The 18,724-nt window shown below is 46.9% G+C and overlaps 1 protein-coding gene across 4 annotated transcripts in view; it reads right to left on the bottom strand.

Moving 5' to 3' along the window:
* Positions 1 to 18,261, bottom strand: part of SS18 (SS18 subunit of BAF chromatin remodeling complex) — a 37,869-nt gene extending 19,608 nt beyond the window's left edge. For 3 of the 4 annotated variants that reach the window (XM_036418737.2, XM_036418738.2, XM_036418736.2), the window contains exons 1-3: positions 18,120 to 18,260; positions 15,536 to 15,612; positions 12,786 to 12,870 (exon numbers count right to left, since the gene is read on the bottom strand). In XM_036418737.2, the coding sequence (XP_036274630.1) occupies positions 12,786 to 12,870; positions 15,536 to 15,612; positions 18,120 to 18,188 (231 nt within the window). In that variant the 5' untranslated portion in view covers positions 18,189 to 18,260. Of the gene's footprint in view, positions 1 to 12,785; positions 12,871 to 15,535; positions 15,613 to 18,119 lie in introns of all 4 variants that reach the window. The other variant, XM_036418735.2, reaches the window with a different exon arrangement.
* Positions 18,262 to 18,724: the final 463 nt, after the last annotated feature.

The raw sequence follows: 18,724 nt of genomic DNA on the forward strand, positions 1-18,724 counted from the left end.
AATGGTCAGTCTCTGCAGCCCCCTCTGAGCAGGGGGACAGGTCGATGGCAGCCTTCCTTCTCTACTTCTCTATGCCCTTCGTCTCTTCCTGTGCAGTCACCCCATTGCCTCCAGTTCCCCTCAGCCAGACCCCGCGCACACAGCCCCCAGAGAGCTGGGGTTCGGCCACCGCATGGGCACTCGGCCCTCCGACCTCAGTGACGGCCACTCACGTATGTGCCCAACGGCCAGCGCTGCTCCCACAGCACTCACCACTCACCGCCCGGCCCGTCACGACCCGGCCACACAGAAGGCAGTTCCGTCAGTCTTTCCTCTCAGTGCTCACCGTAAATGCTTCAGCACCTACTGATCTTGCTCAATTTTCAAAAAGGTTACCAAATATCAACTCAGTGTCACATACTCTTCATTTTAAAGCATCCTTTATCAGCTTTCAAACATGGCTGACCTGGACCCTCACTTGAGAATAAAAATCCTTCCTCCTATTGTCATGTCCGAATTTCCTATTGAAAATTCATGTTCTCCCTCTCAATAGGTATCAATTTTCACTTTCCTGTGATTCGATTCATAAAACATAAGTATTGCAGTTCCCGTCATAGTAAGAGGGCTTCCATCTAACCCTCTGCCAATAAGGTTATCTAGATGGACTGGAAAGGGAAGCCCAATTCAGCTTAGGATCCCAGCTGTCCCGGCCCGGCTCCCTCCCCCCCTCCCACCCCCCCCACCCCTCCCCCGGCTCTCCCCCCGGCTCTCCCCCCGGCAGTGTGATGGGAAAGTGTGGAGGCCCTGGGGCAAGTGGCAGGCTCCCGGCACTGAGTGGAAGACAGTCTGGGGACCAGAGAGCCAGAGACTAAAGAGCCGGGGGAGTGGGGGGGGGCGGGAGGGGGAGGTACGGGGGGCGGGGTTAGCTTTGCCCAGGATGAGGGGCAGAGGCTGCGGTTTAGGCCCCACCCAGGTAGAAGGGCCTCCATGAACAACGCATGCTCTCCTGAGATGTCCAAACAGCCTTCCCACAGATGAAGGTCAAAACTGAAATAGCTCAACCCTAAAACGTTTTATAGTGAACCCTCAAAAGGCTCGGGGGGATCCCTAGTGCTTCGCCTACCAAAGTAAAACTTAACTCTCAGAGGAAAATAGCAAATAGAATCCCTACAACTGCTCATTCGTAATGCCTGGCATTCAGTTAGGAACTACAAGGCACAAGTGGTCGGCCCAATTAGGATGCTTCTAACAATTTAAAAAACTGCAGGAAGTAACAGTACGGGCAGCTGTGGAGGAAGCGAAACTCTCGTCCACGTTATTGGGATTGTACCTGGGGCAGCGCTGTGTAAACCATTGGGCAATTCCTCAGAAAGTCACAGAGCTACCATGTGATCCAGGTATAGATCCAAGAGAACTGAAGAGATACACTCACATACAACTTGTACACAATGTCACGGCAGCATCCTACCTAATAAGAGAGTAATATGCAAGTTAACCATCACTCCGCTACACCCACCAGCCATGCCCACCAGCCAATCAGGAGCGAGTATACAGATTAACCCAACCAAGATGGCTACAGCCAGGAGCGGAGCGAGCAGGAGGCTTGTGTTTCTCTGGCAAATGGAGGAAGCCAAGCTTTCCACACAGCCTGGCCGGCCCAGCCTCCACTCAAGGCTACAAAGTTTCAATTATAGAAGATAAATAAATCCCAACAGAAATGGCAGCAGCCATGGAGCTGGAGAGAGCAGAAGGCTCGAGTTACCCGCGGCCATGTAGGAAGCTAAGCATCTGCAGCCCTGGCTTGCTTTGGCCTCTGCTTAAGGCTACAAAGTTTCAATTATAGAAGATAAATAAATCCCAGACACCAAGGGCCTCCACTTGGGTCGCCGGGGGCGTGGCTGACCTGCAAACCACCACAGGCCCCTCGCCCAGCCCACCCCACCCCCCAAAGGAAGCCCCACCCTGATCCAGGACACCCTTCAGGGCAAACCAGCTGGCCCCTACCCATGCACCAGGCCTCTATCCTATCTAATATTATAAAAGAGTAATATGCAGACTGACCATCACTCCAACATACAAGATCAGACTGACCATCACTCCAACTGCAGGCTTGATCGCCCCCAACGAATTTCATGCAACGGGCCTCTAGTTATTCATAATAGCCAACATAAGTAGAGGGGAAAAGATACATGGCCATCAACTGATGATGGACAACAAAAGATGCTGTCTATATCCATACCAATAGTCATCAGTCACACACCGGAACGAAGGACTGACACATATTACAACACAAACCTGGACAACACTATGAGCAGTGAAAGAGGCCGAACTCAAAAGACCACACACGTACAACCCCATTTACATGAAAGTTCCAGAAAGGTAAAGCCAGAGACAAAGCACAGGCTGCAGACTTGTTGCTGGGACACCAGCAGCCATTGACAGCCAACTCCAGTCTGGGATATTAGAATTTCGGGTAGGGATGACCGGTGCACCGAGCTATGACTATACCAAAAACCACAGAATTATATACTTTAAAGGGTTAAAATGACAAATTTAATTTGAGTTTTTAAAAAAGTGAGTAAATGGACAACCATGAGAAATAAAAAACTAGAAAAAGACACACTGGCCATTCACATGTTGGAGTTATCTGAGAGACTTTAAAATAACTGTGACTGATACGTCCAAGGAAAAAAACAAACAAAAAAAAAAACCCTCAAGAGATGGGGAATTTCAGCAAAGTCCTAGGATTCTTAAGAGTCCAATAAAAACTCCAGACCTGAAAGCATCATCACTGAGATTAAGAATACAGTAGTTCAGCTCTAACTGGTTTGGCTCAGTGGATAGAGTGGATTCCAGTCAAGGGCATGTACCATGGTTGCAGGCACATCCCCAGTGGATACATCAACCAGGTGATGTATCTGAAGAATAATAACGAATTTTCCAAAGCTACTAAGACATGAGTCCCTAGCAAACATGAGCAGGAGGCAGCTGAATCGATGTTTCTTTCTCATCAATGTTTCTAACTCTCTATCCATCTCCCTTTCTCTCTGTAAAAAAATTAATAAAATATATATTTTAAAAAGAATACAGTAGTTCAATTTGAGCAAAAGTGAGAATTGGTGAGCTGAAAACATACATATAGAAGCACACGACATCCCAGAGAAAGTAGAGAAAAATACGAAAAATCTGTAAAAGATGGTGAAAGGGTCTAATGTAATATACCATACATCTAACTGAGTGACAGAAGCAGAGAAAATGAAGCAGCCATCATGTCTGAAGAATAATATTTTCCAAAGCTACTAAGACACGAGTCCCTAGCAAACATGGAAAGCTCCTCAAGCCTCAGCATGATAAAAACGATGGATCTCAAACATCAGTCAGAACCCCCAAAAAACAAAGTCAACAAGAAAACCTTAAAAGCAGCCAGGAAAATAAAACACATCGTCTTAGGGTGACAGCAGAAAACTAACACCAAGAAAACCAGAATGAATGGAGTTAAACCATTACCCGTTTTCTGTCTTTTCCAACGTGTTAAATTTGCCCACGCTGGCCACCACCTCGGCTACCATGTGGCACAGCTACCGCCAGCATGTCCCTCGCTGACCACTGCAACTGCCCCCATGGGCCCCCAACCCCTCCACACTCCCCCACGGTAAATGCTCCACGGGGCCATCAGGATGCGGGGTTAACATCTACCAATCCACTCTCTGCTCCAATCCTCCAAGAGCTTCCAAGTTCAGAGGAAAACCAGAGTCCCTACAGGACTGTGGGGGGAAAGCCTACACCAGAGGACGTGGCCCCGGCTGGGGTTCAGCTACGACAGAGGGCCTGTCCCCAGGCCCGGGTTCAGCTGGCTGGAGCATCATCCTGGGCACCAAGGGGCTTGGGTCGGATTCCTGGTCAGGGCACAAGTGACATTTCTGTGTCCCTTTCCTAAAACCCATAAAAAACGGACTCTCGGGTGAGGACTGAAAAAAAAAAAGCAGGGCCTGTCCACACAGCTTCCATACCGCCACCAGCTCAGTCACAGGAACCTCCATGCTCTCTCACTGCAGGCCTGGCCACAGGCACCCCCAGGCCGGCTCCCGCTTCAGACACTCCCCGCTGCCCCTCTCCTCCCGCGCAGGCCCTCCCCACCTGCCGGCCCTCCCTGCCCCACCCGCTTTTCCTTCCCTGTACAGCCCTTACCACCTAACGAGGGATGATCCCTCCCGCGCTGCAGGGCTTGTTGGCTTACACAACCACGGGAGCTTGTTCACTAATGTTTCAAAAATACCTAACTACTCCTGCCTGGCCCAGAGCTGATACCTAATATTTAGTAAATAAGGGAAAAAACTCATTTGAATGACTTACCACAAAACTAAAAATTCTTCTCACAATAAAATTATTTTAAATGCTTTTTTAAAACATAAAATATCACACTGCAAAATACAACTTTTAGTTCAATAATCTCTACCTGTAGAACTACCTTTAATATAGGTGTCATTCATAAAGTTCCCCACAAGGAGGCACCAAGAGGACACACAGACAAAAGAACCTCAGCATAGGAGAGGGTTAGCACTTTACACCGATGGAAGCCCGATTAGTCAGCCCACAGCTGCCAAGCTCACCAGCATTACTAGCCTGTCTGCCTTACTTGCTAGTCCAAGGTCAGTCTCCCAGAAATGAGCTCTGTGCACACGTGAGACGGTCAGGAAGATCTCCGGATTTCTCACTCGGCCCCACAGTAACGTCCGGGGGCATCCTGGGCAGCCTGGGAATTATTGCGGCGTTCAACCTACCACCTCGCCTCCGCAGTGCAATCAGCTCATCGCGTCCTATCTTTCTGCCCTCCTCCCCAGACAGCAGACAGAGTCAGTCTTGCTAAGACCCTGACCAGCTGAACTTTCCTAACTAATAATCAGGCCCACATGTTTTCACAGCACGGTTTCCCAAATTTCTTAAGAAACTGGGACCCAAAATGATTCACCTACTAACAGCACGTTCCCAGGCTCCCCATTAAACCCCGTCTTTCTTTTACGAAACAGCAAACCCCCCGATAACAAGTGAGCGCTGAACTGCCTCAGCTCTGGCCCTGGCTGGCGGCTCAGCGGGCTGGAGCATCTCCCGCACACCAATCAAGGTGGCGGGTTCGATTCCGAGGCAGGCGTGTCGCCAGATTGCAGCTTTGACCCCCCAGTCGGGAGTATATGGGAAACTACCGATCCATGTTTCTCTCTCTGTCTGACTGTCTCACACCACCCCTCTTCCTCTCTCTCTCTCTCTCTCTCTCTCTCTCTCTCTCTCTCTCTCTCTCTCTCTGAAAATCAGTAAAAACATATCCTCAGGTGATGGATTCAAGAACACTTCCTGGGCTCTGAAATCCTATGATGATGTTAATCACCAAACAATCACTCCAGATCTATATAATCTTACAGAACAAAAGTAAGTGCCTTCCTCCCAGACCAGGAGAATCCCTGGACTACACTTGCAGAACACAAAAATAAAAAAGGACAACCAACCCCGCAGCACGCATGGGGGCAGACGCGGAGCCTCCCTGAAGACAGCACAGCTCCGCCATCCAGCCATAAACAGGAAGCTGTCATGGTGAACTCAGGAAGGTATCTTTGTATTATTTCAACATTTACGCCAATCTGGCTAAATTACAAAAGTAATGTGTAGTCATTAAAAAAAAAACAAACCAGAAATAAATGAAAACGGGAGCCATTGCTAAAAGCTTCATATGCATACCTCCAGAAAGTTCTGACAATTCGTGTGTGTGGAGGTGGGGTGTGTGTGTGTGGAGGGGGGTGTGTGTGTGTGGAGGGGGGGGGGTGTGTGGAGGTGGGGTGTGTGTGTGTGGAGGGGGGTGTGTGTGTATGGAGGGGATTAGTTTCTGGCAGCAGGGTCACACTCCTTGTGATTCCTTTTGTTCTCCTGTAGACATTATTCTTTATCTGTACATAATTCAACTAAATTCAAAGTATAGAATTCAACTGTGGAAGTTGTGACAGTTTTAATCCACCCTTAAAACTTACTCCTAGCCTGTTTTCCGAGTATGAACAACGTTTGAATCAACAGCCTTGTACAAATCCCTTCCTGTGCTCCTTCTATGCAAATCAGAGGGAACCTTCATTCCAACAGCAGGTCCTGTCCCTGCCACCCAGCAAGAGAGCTGCTCCTGTAGAGAGGAGCTACATACGCTGTCTTCAAGAAGTGACGGGCAATCTTCCGGTTCCTGGAACGCAGGCTGATCTCACTTACCTAATACAGATCTGCAAGAACAAGTTCACAATCACACACACACACATGCATGCAAACACACACCAACAGCTACATTCCTCATGGTAAGAGGTATCCCACCTCCTTACGTCTCTGGACTCAATTAGACAGTCCTCTGAATTTCCTATGTACTACCCAGCAAATAGTTAACACGACTTTTTATAGAACAGTGAAAAGACGAGACAGGCTACAAGGCTGGCAAATGCTACCTGTGCTATCTGAATCAGAGAAGTGTGTCCATAACTCACTTCACACACAGCTCACCTGCCCTGGAAGATGTCCCCAACAATCAGAACGCATCACTTTGTGTTGCAAATGTGCTCACATATACAGTATTCTAAAATACCATGTATTACATACACCTTGAGTTGAGTTGTCTTTAATCTCATTTATAAATCTTACAGGCATATTAGATTTTATTTTACATTTTTGAAAGAATCAAATGAGTACCTTCTTTAGTTTTCTCCTTTTTCTTAACAAAGCTTTCCTTACCTAAGATAATTGAGGTGGTAATCTGTACTTCAGGGTGGGGCAGAAGCAGGCTTACAAGTGCTTCCATGGTAAATAACAGTCACTAGTAAGTAACAATATGAGAAAGCGCTGTTTCATGCATTCACAACTACAAACCTGCTTTTGCCCACTGCTGTGTTTACAGTGGCTTTTATAAGCTTAAAAAGCAGGTAGAAGATAGAGACAGTAGGATTCTGTAAGATCTTTTCATAGCTTTTGAAGTTCTAACCGAATCAAAATATCACTATGCTAAAAGTTAATTAAAATTTATAAATGAAAAAGAACAATGAATGCAATACATCCTGCTCATCTTGGAGGTGGGCCACAGGAAGCCCCGCCCTCCCTGCTCCGGGCCTCACCTGTGAGCGGGAGCTCCAAGCACCGAACTGCAGCCCCGAAGCACCTGCCCCACAGCTTGGTCACGCCCTGAAGACCCACCAGCCATTTCGGCTGAGGCCTGTGCAAAAGGCAGCGCCCGGGGCTCCCCATGGAGCTCGGGACGTCAAGGGAGCTCCACCGAAGGACGTGTGTGTGCGCATATGGGCACGACCCATGGACAGACACTGGGGGTGGGGTGAGGGCATGTGACAGGGGTATGGAGGCTGGGGGAAGGTCAATGGGGGGGGGGGAAAGGAGTTATATGTACTACATGTGTAATACTTTAAACAATAAAATTAAATTTAAAAAAAGGAATGTCAAGCATAGGCAGCATTGCAAACAAATGCAATTCAGAAAATAACAAAATATAAAGTTTACTATAAATAGATTTTATTAATAGTACAGGCTTTAATTTGTTGTATAGAACATCTACTGAACAAAACTATCTTATATGAATTTTAATTTTAATAAGTATGTATATCTGGTTAAATTAGGGATTTTTAAAAACTTATACTTGTAATGAATTAAGTGAAAGCCAGATTAGCAATTCCAATCAGCTCTGAGCCTGTTTCACAATTAAGAGTCATGTTTTTACACTCAATCTCAGCGAGCAGCATCATCAGTCAAGTTTCAAAACTGATCCTCCGTACGTATTCAGTGACTGGAAATCACTGTATTACTGATGGCCACAGGCAGCAGTTAAAAGAGAAGAGGTCATTTCTACTAAGAATATCCTTGGTGAAGCAGTAAGATTACTCACTTATTAAGTGCTCCATGTCAATCAAACATTCTGTGTGACGAACGAGACAGTAACAATCACATGTTGCACATCAGAGCGGGGTGAGAGCACACTGCGCCGCTGCCTGCTGACCTAGGTCCGTGGTCGGCAAACTCATTAACCAACAGAGCCAAATATCCACAGTATGACGACTGAAATTTCTTTTGAGAGCCGAAAACCAAATTCTGCGCATAGGCCAGGAAGTTCCAATCGCACTGTACGTGGGCGCCCGCACGTGGTGCTTTGTGGAAGAGCCACACTCAAGGGGCCAAAGAGCTGCAGTTTGCCGAGCACCTTTACAGCATCTGCAGCCAATGAGCAGATTTGACTTTTCAAGAAAGAACTGGGAATTTGGCAAACTTACTATAATAGCTACGCTCTTGAGTTTCACGTATCCTGACACTAGAGACTTTGCTGACGAGACAGCGGTAACTCAGTGATTTACCAAACGTGGTTTTGGGGTATCATAGACTAAAATATGTCAATGTTTAGAAGAAGTGCATACTCAGTGAACTTCCATTTTCTGAATGACCAAAGCATGATGTTACAAAATCACGCGTGAGTACAAGACCCATCCAAAATGCAGGACGGACCAATGAACTCTAAAGTCTCAGTAAGAACATGATTTCAGATTTCATACTTCAATAACCTTAAAAAACACCTCTGTTAGGATCTGCTATGCTATCAGATTATTCACAACCATCTGAAAAGGTTAGTAAAACATTCTTCCCTTTCCTACCTCCATCTGGGCCAGCCCAGATCTTACTCTACCGCAACTGAAGCGTGTTAACCTAGATTAAACCCAGAGGAGCAGCCAGTACAGCTGTTTTCTATTTAGCCAAGCATTTAAAGGAAATCTGCAAGCTTACTATAAATGTCATTCATATTTCACTTCATTTGTTCACAAGATATAGTTAATTTTTCCTTTAAAGAATTTTATATTAACATGCAGTAAGTTTATTGTTCTTTTTTTATTGTTCATTTTAAGTGAATAAATACCTTTTCAACAAATATCTCAATATATCTATTTAGTATGTAAAGCTGTTATCCTCAATAATTTTTTTTTAAATATATTTTTATTGATTTTTTACAGAGAGGAAGAGAGGATAGAGAGTTAGAAACATTGACGAGAGAGAAACAACATCAACCTGCTGCCTCTTGCACACCCCCTACTGGGGATGTGCCCACAACCAAGGTACATGCCCTTGACCAGAATCGAACCTGGGACCTTTCAGTCTGCAGGCCAACGCTCTAGCCAATGAGCCAAACCGGTTTCGGCTATCCTCAATAATTTTTAAATGTAAAGGGGTTTTGAAAACAAAAAGTTCTGAGAAATGCTGCAACAGAGAAATATTAAAACCGAAAAGATTCTCTAAAAAGACTTTAAAGAAATGTGATAAACACCAGGAAAAAGGGATAAAAAATATACTTTAAAAGAAAACATAAAAATAAACTATGTTAAAACAAAAAATCGCTATATATTCTGAGAATATTAAATAATCACATTACTTCGTAAACTTTATGCCAACAAATTTGAAAAGTTAGATAAAATGTTCAAAAGCACAATTTATAAAAATAGGCAATTTATAAACACAGGATACACCAATGACCCCATGACAACGACGGAAATGAAGTAAAGTCTTGTCGCCCAGGAGGCTCCTCTACAGAACTGAAGACCCCTGGGAACCCACAGCTCCATTATGCAAATCACTCCAGACTAAGAAAATAAGGGAAATACTACACTCAGTTTATGAAGCCAGCACAGCTCACAATAAAGACCAGACAACGCTTTTCAAGAAAAAAAAATTAAGCACCAATTGCACTCATGAACAAAGACATAAAAATCATGATCAAAATGTTAATTAACTGAATGATACAATTTTTTAAGACCAAGACCAGAGAAAAAGTATGTTAATTACAAGAAATCAAGATTGACTGACCATTATAACGTAAATTAATGTAGTCACCACATTAACAGATTAAGAAAAACTTGTGATCTCCTTAGATGCAATAGAAAGTATTCCTACAAAATTTAACATTCATTCAAGATATTAAATCTGAACACAACAGAAACCAAAGGGGAATGATTCCTTAGATGAGGAAACATTATCTGGGAGCACTACAGCAAGCATCGCACTTCCTGTCAGACAGGGAAAGCTTCCCTGGTGGGCAGCCACAGTCAGGATGTCCTCTCTCACCAGACTACTCAGAAGGTACGGAGGTCCTAGCCAGGGAAGTAAGGAGAGAGAGAGAGAAATAAAAGGTGTAAGAATTAGAAGAAGCAAAACCAATTATTCATAAATAATATGGTGGTGAATATAGAAAACTGAAAGTATCGACAGAACAATTATTAGAAAGGATTGAACAAGACTGTGAAATTCAACTGCATTTCCATGTAAATAACAATCAGAGGAAATAAAACTTAAAACGCAAAGACTCTACTTGCCTCGGAAAAAAAATGAAGTACCTGAGAGAGATGCGCAAATCCTCTGCAGGAAAATCATAAAACTTCACTGGATATTAAAGGACTAAATAAATGAAAATACAGACCATCCTCATGATTTGAAAGACTCGCTATTGTAAAAGTGTCAATTCTCCCCACCTGACTGAGGCAAGGGAATGTCAAGGTCATTTGAGGAGTATGCTGACACGCTGAAATTTAAGTGTACATCGAAGCGCAAAGCACTAATAGTCAAGTTATTCTGAAAAAAACAAGGAATTAGTAAATTTCTCTAATACATTCAGACTTCCGAGACTATGCCAAGTGTGGCAAGACTGCGGAATTTATAAAAACAGATCAATGAAACAATCGACAGATGTATATGGCCGCCTGGTAGTCACGATCTAGATGGCATGGCAAACAAAGGCAGGATGCTCTGGTGTCCAAGAGAGAATGCTGTGACAGAGAACTTTCCATGTGGAAACAAGTAAAATAGAACCTATTCCTCACACAATTATTAACAAAAATAAATTCTACTCAGCTGGTAACCAAATTCATGTCAATCATCACACAAAGACTTATTTCAGATTCAAAACAAAATTTACTAATTATACATCCTGAGTAGGCTACATCTTAAGAGAAGCATCTTATTGCTAGTGGTAAACCTGGTAGTGTTCTATTAAAATCATATTTTATCCAAAGCCGGTTTGGCTCAGTGGATAGAGCATCAGTCTGTGGACTGAAAGGTCCCAGGTTCGACTCCGGTCAAGGGCATGTACCTTGGTTGAGGGCACATCCCCAGTGGGGGACGTGCAGAAGGCAGCTGGTCAATGTTTCTCTCTCATCGATGTGTCTAGCTCTCTCTCTCCCTTCCTCTCTGTAAAAAATCAATAAAATACATTAAAAAATAAAAATAAAAATTTTAAACTCTTTTAAAATACATAAATAAAATCCTATTTTACTGGTAGTGGTATGTAGCAAATAAACAACTACAGTAATGTCATAGGTACGGAGATTTTTAGAGTAAGACAGAAGAGAAACTAAGTAAAAAACCTTCCCCGAAGGGGAAATATCACTAATCCAATACTTGATTTTTTTCTAAAACAATGTGTTTCCTGGTTCTGTCCACTGAAAACACCTAAGAGACAATGAAACCGCAGTAACGATGAATGCCCCAAACATTCAAATCGTGGTCTCTAGTGTCAATTCCCACTGGAAAAGGAAGGCTCGGAAAACAGTGGGCAGAACAGTTCTGGGACAAACATGTGATCCATCTGACCGCCCTCAAATCCTCAAAGCGGAGTGGCCACAAGGTCCTGCAATCGCCGCAGGCGGACACAGGAGCCACGGAGGGCTCCCACCACCACAGACGCCACCCCCGAGGACCAGAGAAGGCCTGCCACAGATTTAAACACATGAAAAACACAGAACTCTAAGTTTAGACTTCCCATCGCCAAAAACAGAACAGCCAGCCAACACGTCCTCCTGAGGCAGGCAGTCCACAGCACCAATGGACCACAGAACCAAGCCCACCTCTCACGCAGCTGTTAGCTTCTAGGAAAGAAGAGGCGACGGACACAGCGTGTTACAGGACCATGAAGGCAGAATCGGCCGAGTCCAGATGTGAGGATTCTACAAACGCATGGCCCCATTTGTTCTCCAAATACATGGCGACTAGAAGACCCCTGAACCGATGGAGGGAGACCCAAGACACAGCAGTCAATGCCACGTGTGGGCTTTGTTTGGGTTCTGTGGCGAACAATTATGAGACATCGGTGGATTTTCTAAACAACTGGTGAAAATCGTGGACAGTCTGGGTATCACAAGGCAGTAAGAAACGTCAGTTACTCTTGTTGAGTGGGGTAATAGTCTTATCTGATAAAGAGGCTTACTGAAGTATTAATAAGTAAACTTATAAGATATCTGGCATTTGCTACAGATTTATTCATAAATTAGTTGTGCAATTACATATTAAAATGAATAACAAAATAGGTAGATGGGCTGGTGAATGGGTGAATGGGTGGATGAATAGGACTTCCTCAGGGAAGGATCAATTCTAGGTGAATTAAATCAAATACTAAGGCAAAATATTCAACCTTTTACATATCTCGGTCAATGGTGGGCAAACTGAGGCTCAAGAGTCACATGAAACTCTTTGGCCCCTTGAGTGTGGCTCTTCCACACAATACCATGGCCTGAGTGAGTCTATGTTGAAGAAGTGGTGTTAGAAGTTCAAGTTTAAAAAATGTGGCTCTCCAAAGAAATGTCAATCGATATTTGGCTCTGTTGGCTCTTGAGTTTGCCGACCACTGCGCTAGGTAAACAGTTTCATGTTCTGAGGGGCAGGGACCGGATTTAAACAAACCTCAAAAATCACTAAACAAAACTGACACACACATAGGCCTGCACAGACCCCGTGCCCTGCCTGGAGGTACTCACTGCTGGCAGCAGAGACTGCATGTTTTGGTTCGAGTCTGCTATCGTAGCCAGGTAGACCAAGTTCGTGTGCAGCATCTGTTGGTACCTATTAAAATAAAACAAGTATCAGTAGGAAATAATTCTTCCTACGTGCTTAAATACAAACAGCATCATAATCATTTCTCAAGGCTAACGAAAGCTTTACTACCTGAACGTCAGTAGCATTTCATTGTTTCCTAGTTCCTCTGCAAAATAATTCCACTACCTACCTTTAGCAGGGGTCCTCAAACTTTTTAAAGTGGCGGCCAGATCACGGTCCCTCAGAGAGCTGGAGGGCCGGACTATATGAACTACTAATTCCTACTGTAACACCTCGGCTGCGCTCACTGCCCAAAAAACCTGGTGGGCCGGATCAGACTCCTCTGCGGGCCGCATGTGGCCCGCGGGCCGTAGTTTGAAGACGCCTGCGAGGATGAGAAATGCAGAGGTTCTCTGTGCTCAATTTCGTTACAGGGAGTTTACATGCTTCCCCATCTCATTCGATCTTCAAACAGCACTACAACCAAAGTTCTTCTTTCCGCCCTGTACCAAGGAGGACACGGTGCAGGAAGGGGCCTAGAGGGAACCACACGGCTGAGCCAATGAAACAGCCGAGTGCAGACCATTCCCAACGGGGCACACGCTTTCTGGAGGTCTGCAATGCAGAGGTCGAGGAAGTGTGTGCTTATTCCGGCCCTGTGCCATTGTCATGTTGTCAAAACCTCAACCCGCGAAGAGCCAGCATGCTCTGCGAACGTGCAGCGAGGAGGTGGGACCATCCTCCTTCTCCCTCGCAGCAGTGGCTGACAGGATTGGCCAGCTGGTTACTACCCACCTCTCCACCTCACCACAAATAGGCGTTTCCAGGTACACACTGGAATGTGATTGGTCCAAAATATTGTTATCCTATATAATAAAGAGGCATTAAGCAATTGACCATCACACTCTCACACAAGGTGGCCACCCAGTGTGGTCAAAGATAGCCACCACAAGATGTCCAGCAGGAGTGGTTAGGGGCTGATCACGCTGGCAGGCAGAAGCAGTTAGGGGCAATCAGGCAGGCAGGTGAGCGGTTAAGAACCAGCAGTCCTGGATTGTGAGAAGGATGTCCGACAGTTGGACATCCTCCAAGGGGTCGCAGATTGGAGAGGGTGCAGGCTAGGCTAAGGACACCCACCTCACCCCACCTCCCCCACCTTCCCCCCATCCATGCACAAATTTTGGGCACCAGGCCTCTAGTTATTAGAATGCACAACAGATTTCAAAGACTTAATATGAAGCAAAAGAATGTAAACTAGCCCTAGTCAGTTTGGCTCAGTGCATGGAGCATCAGCCTATGGACTGATTCTGGTCAAGGGCACATGCCCAGGTTGCAGGTTCGATCCCCAGTATGGATCATGCAAGAGGCAGCCAATCATTGGTTCTCTCTCATGATTGATGTTTCTATCTCTCTCCCTCTCCCTTTCTCTCTGAAATAAAATATATATTTTAAAAAAAAACAATGTAAACTATCTCATTGTTTTTTTTTATATATATATTTTATTGATTTTTTTACAGAGAGGGAGACAGAAACATTGGAGAGAAACATTGATAAGTTGCCTCCTGCACACCCCTTACTGGGGATGTGCCCGCAACCAAGGTACGTGCCCTTGACCAGAATCGAACCTGGGACCTTTAAGTCTATCCATTGAGCCAAACCAGTTTCAGCTCATTAATGTTTTTATATTGATTATATATTGAAGTGACATTATTTTTAAAATAAGGAGTTAAATAAAATGTTTTATTTAAGTTAATTTCTCCTGTTTCTTCTTGTTTAAGTGTCTACTAGCAAAGGTAAAAGTACATATGTGGCTCACAAGCATGTCTACCAGATGGTGGTGTTCTAGACTTCTGATAAAACATTCAGCTTGTTCCACTCCAGCCGTCTCCTAAGGGAGACTGTTTACTTCCAACATAACACCTCCAACTGGGTTCTTATAGTGACGACCAATTCTCTACGTATTACACCTGACCTGTGCTTCCTCCGTCACATATACGGATAGAACTAAAGGTCCTACGTATGTGAAGGCCTAACTTTTCCACAAATCAGACCACACACAAATGTGAAGTCCTTACGTTATGCAGGATAAGAAGCGAGTGAAAAATTAATACCCACTCCATTCCCGAGAACATATTTTCCTCATGGACAAATTGAGGAGAGTCACACAAAACTGGGTACACTAATGCCCATAGTAGCATTACTCCGAAGAGCCAAGGAAACAACCCAATGTCTGTCACTGGTGGATAAATGTGGCATAGCTCTTGACAACAGGACATGGTTAGCGATGAAAAGGAAGTACTGATTCATGCTTCAACATGGATGAACCTGGAAAGCGTGCTAAGTGAAAGAAGTCAGTCACAAAACACCCCACCTTACGTGAACCCATTTAAATGTAACACCACCCGGGCAGATCGGCACAGACAGAACGGCTAGTGGTTGTCAGGGGGTAAGAAACGGGGCTGGAAACCGGGAGTGACTGCTCATGGGTACAAGGGTTCTTGGGGGATAATGAAAATGTTCTGAAATTGATTAAAGTGACAGTACAACTCTATGAGTATTCTAAAAACCTTGAATTATACACTTTAAAATGGGTGAATTGTATGGTACGTGAATTAGATCTCAATAAAGCTAAAAAGAAAAGTAAAACAACGCAGAAAAATAAAAACTTTTCAAAATTTCAAATCAATCTTACTGAGAACACTCCGAGGTCTTCCCTTTATTCTGATAGTCCATTATACACTGAATGAGATGGTTATTTTCATCCAACATCTGAAATAAAATTAGAAAAAGTTTATTGTAAATCTCGTGTATCAAGTAAAAAACTGTAAAATCCTTCAGATTTCTAGAAATGTTTAACTACACAGGAACTGAACCCACTCAGCTTTTAAACCTATTTCACACCTTGGGCATAATGTCCCATTTCACCAACCATTCTCAGTAACTCTATTCCAGTTCTTCTCCCTGAGTCGTTACCGGCAGCTCGAAGGGAATACTTACCCACCTCTGCTAAATGTCATGGAGGCTTCAGCCTGGTAAGACGACAAACTGAGTCCAAGTTGGCTCCGTATCACTCATAAGCTTTTTAGTAAAAAATTCCCCTTATCCAGAATGAAGCCCACACAGGAACAATGCAGCCCAGGGGGCCGGGGGAGCTGGCTGGCTTCTCAGCTTCACACAGCACGGCTCTGTGGTTCTCCAAATATGGAGTCAAACACGATTCCTGCGTCTGCGTAACGTACATGGCTGACTCTGAGCTTACCTCACTCTGAGGTCGTCCCAGAGCTTAAGAACAAAAGTGTATGCATTTACATCATCCTATCAAGTTTGTGGGGGTTTTTTTAAATATTTTTAATATTTTTTTTTATTGATTTTTTTACAGAGAGGAAGAGAGAGGGATAGAGTTAGAAACATGGATGAGAGAGAATCATCGACCAGCTGCCTCTTGCACACCTCCTACTGGGGATGTGCCCCCAACCAACGTACATGCCCTTGACCGGAATCGAACCCGGGACCTTTCAGTCCGCAGGCCAACGCTCTATCCACTGAGCCAAACCGGTTTCGTCCATCCTATCATCTTAAAACAACGTGAGGCCATTCTGTGCAAGCACTGGGAAGTCAGGGCTCAGGCTTATCTGTGAGATGGGGAGGCAGGAGTGACTGATTCTCCGGTACCCGCCCCATCTTCCACCAAAGCGCCAAGTAGAAAATGCCATCATTTAGTGAGTGCAACTCTTTCTATGAAAAACCAAGACCCATTTAACATTAACTGTGACTTTTCTTTCCGGATGTGAATCATAATCTGCACTTGCTGGAAAAAATATACATATTAACATTCCTCTCTAAAAAGTGGTTATTTCTTAAATAGAACCATTGAATGCCAAAAAGCATATCTTTAAAATGCATTAGTCCAACCAACAACTTCACAACGTATCTTCTCAGCAGATTCCTCAACCTAACGAACTTTGTTGGAATCTGTCTCATTTAAAATCAATCTTTCACACTACAGAATGGAGCACTTAATTTGGAATCCCTTTCTCCTCCTCATCGGAGGATGAAAACCAATTGACCAGCATCTCCTAAATTAATCACCCAAGAGGAATACTTTAAGATGTATTAGTATGTAAGAATAACTGTAGGAAAAAGAGACATACTCAGAACTTTGCTACAGTCCAAAAATAAAAATTCTCACCCGCCCCCAAATATGCTGTGTGTGTGTGTGTGTGTGTCCTCAGAGCTGTAGGCCAGGGTGCACACTTAGCCCGTTCACTCTGTGAAAACCCTGCCTGTTTAGACACCGCCAAGCCCGCAGTTCGTGAATTAAAGCAACAGTTAGGAAAACTACACGGAACCTGGAGTAAACAGAAGACGCCGACAGACTGACAGCTGTCAGAGGGAGGCTGAGGGACTTGGAGGAAAAGGGGAAGGGATTAAGCACAAACTGCAGACAAAGCCATGCAGACAACAGGAGAGGAAGAGGGGCGAGGAGAGCAGAGGGAGAGGGGGAGGAGGAAAAGGGGTGACTCCAGGAGACTTGCTTTGGGGCGGTGAGCACACAATCCACATACAGGCCATGGGTACAGAACTGTCCTCTTGAAATCGGTGTCATCTTATTAACAATGTCGCCCAGTAAACTCAATAAGAAAAGTTTCGTACGTCTATTTGGCGCGGGGTGGCGCCCTCAGTGTGGAAGCTGACTGTTCTCCACGCACCCTGCTCCGGGCGGAGCGCAGGTCTGAGGGGCAGAGCTCCGCCGGGGCTTTCCGAGGGGCCGGCGCAGGCCGAGGGCGGGGGCAGCCCCCAGTGAGGGGCGACCCCGCTGCCCAGCACCGCCAGGTCCCCCGAACCCCGCTGTCAGCGCCGGGGCAGGCCCAGCTCCCTGCAGACGTGCTGGGCGCGGGGAATCGGAAGGGGAGGGCTCTCCCTCACCGCCCCTCATCCGCTGGGACTCCAGCCGCGTCCTCACGCCCTCCTGGGCGCCCCCCAGGCTCTCCGCAGTGGCCCCCAACTTCTGGACTCCAGCTCCGCCGAGCGCAGCGCGGCCTCGGCCCGGAGCGCGCGGAGCGGCCGCGGCGCAAGGGCGGGGCGACTCCGAGTAACCCTGGGCGACCGCCCGGCCCCCGCGCGCCGCCGGCCCGGGCCGCCCCGCCGCCCGCCGAGGGCCAGCCCTGGGCTCCGGCCCGAGGGGGAGCCCGACGCGAGGTCCCGGAGGACCACCCGCCGCCGCCGCCCCGCGCCCGCCCGCCCGCCCGTCCGCCCGGCCCCGGAGGCCGCCGCACCTTCTGGATGGCGGCGGGCGTGATCTCGCCCTTGCCGCGCTGCCGCGGCGCCGCGAACGCCACCGACATGCTGCCGCCGCTCCTCCCGCCCTCCCGCCCGGCGGCTCCAGCGGCTGCGGGGCGGCCTCCGGGCCCAACCACCGCGCGGGGGGCGCCGGCGCGGGGCGCGAGGCCGCGGGCGCCAACCCGGCTCCGCCCGCAGACACAGCCCGCAGGCGGCCTCGTGGACACGCGTCCGGCCGCCCCGAGCCCCGCGGCCCGCCCCCGCCCGGTCCGCCGGCCGCCACCCGGCCGCGGCTCCCCCGCCCCCCCCGCCCCGCGGCCCAAGTGGTTGGCCCGCCGCCGGCCCCGCCCCTTCCCCCTCCACTTCCCCCCACCGCCCCCGCCTCCAGGAAATGGGCCCGCCGCCCGCCCGCCCCTTCCCCTCCCCCCCCCCGCCTCCAGGAAATGCCCGCCGCCGGGGAGCGACGCCGGCACAGGAAGTGCGGAGCGCCTGGCCCGCCCCGTCCGGCGCGGCCCTCCTTCCGCCCTCCGCCCCGTCCCTCCCGCCGCCTCTCCGACCCTCCTCCCGCCTGCACCCAACCCCCTTCCTTCTCCCTCCTCCT

This window comes from Pipistrellus kuhlii, unplaced genomic scaffold, assembly GCF_014108245.1.
Source record: "Pipistrellus kuhlii isolate mPipKuh1 unplaced genomic scaffold, mPipKuh1.p scaffold_m20_p_6, whole genome shotgun sequence".
Taxonomy (NCBI): domain Eukaryota; kingdom Metazoa; phylum Chordata; class Mammalia; order Chiroptera; family Vespertilionidae; genus Pipistrellus; species Pipistrellus kuhlii.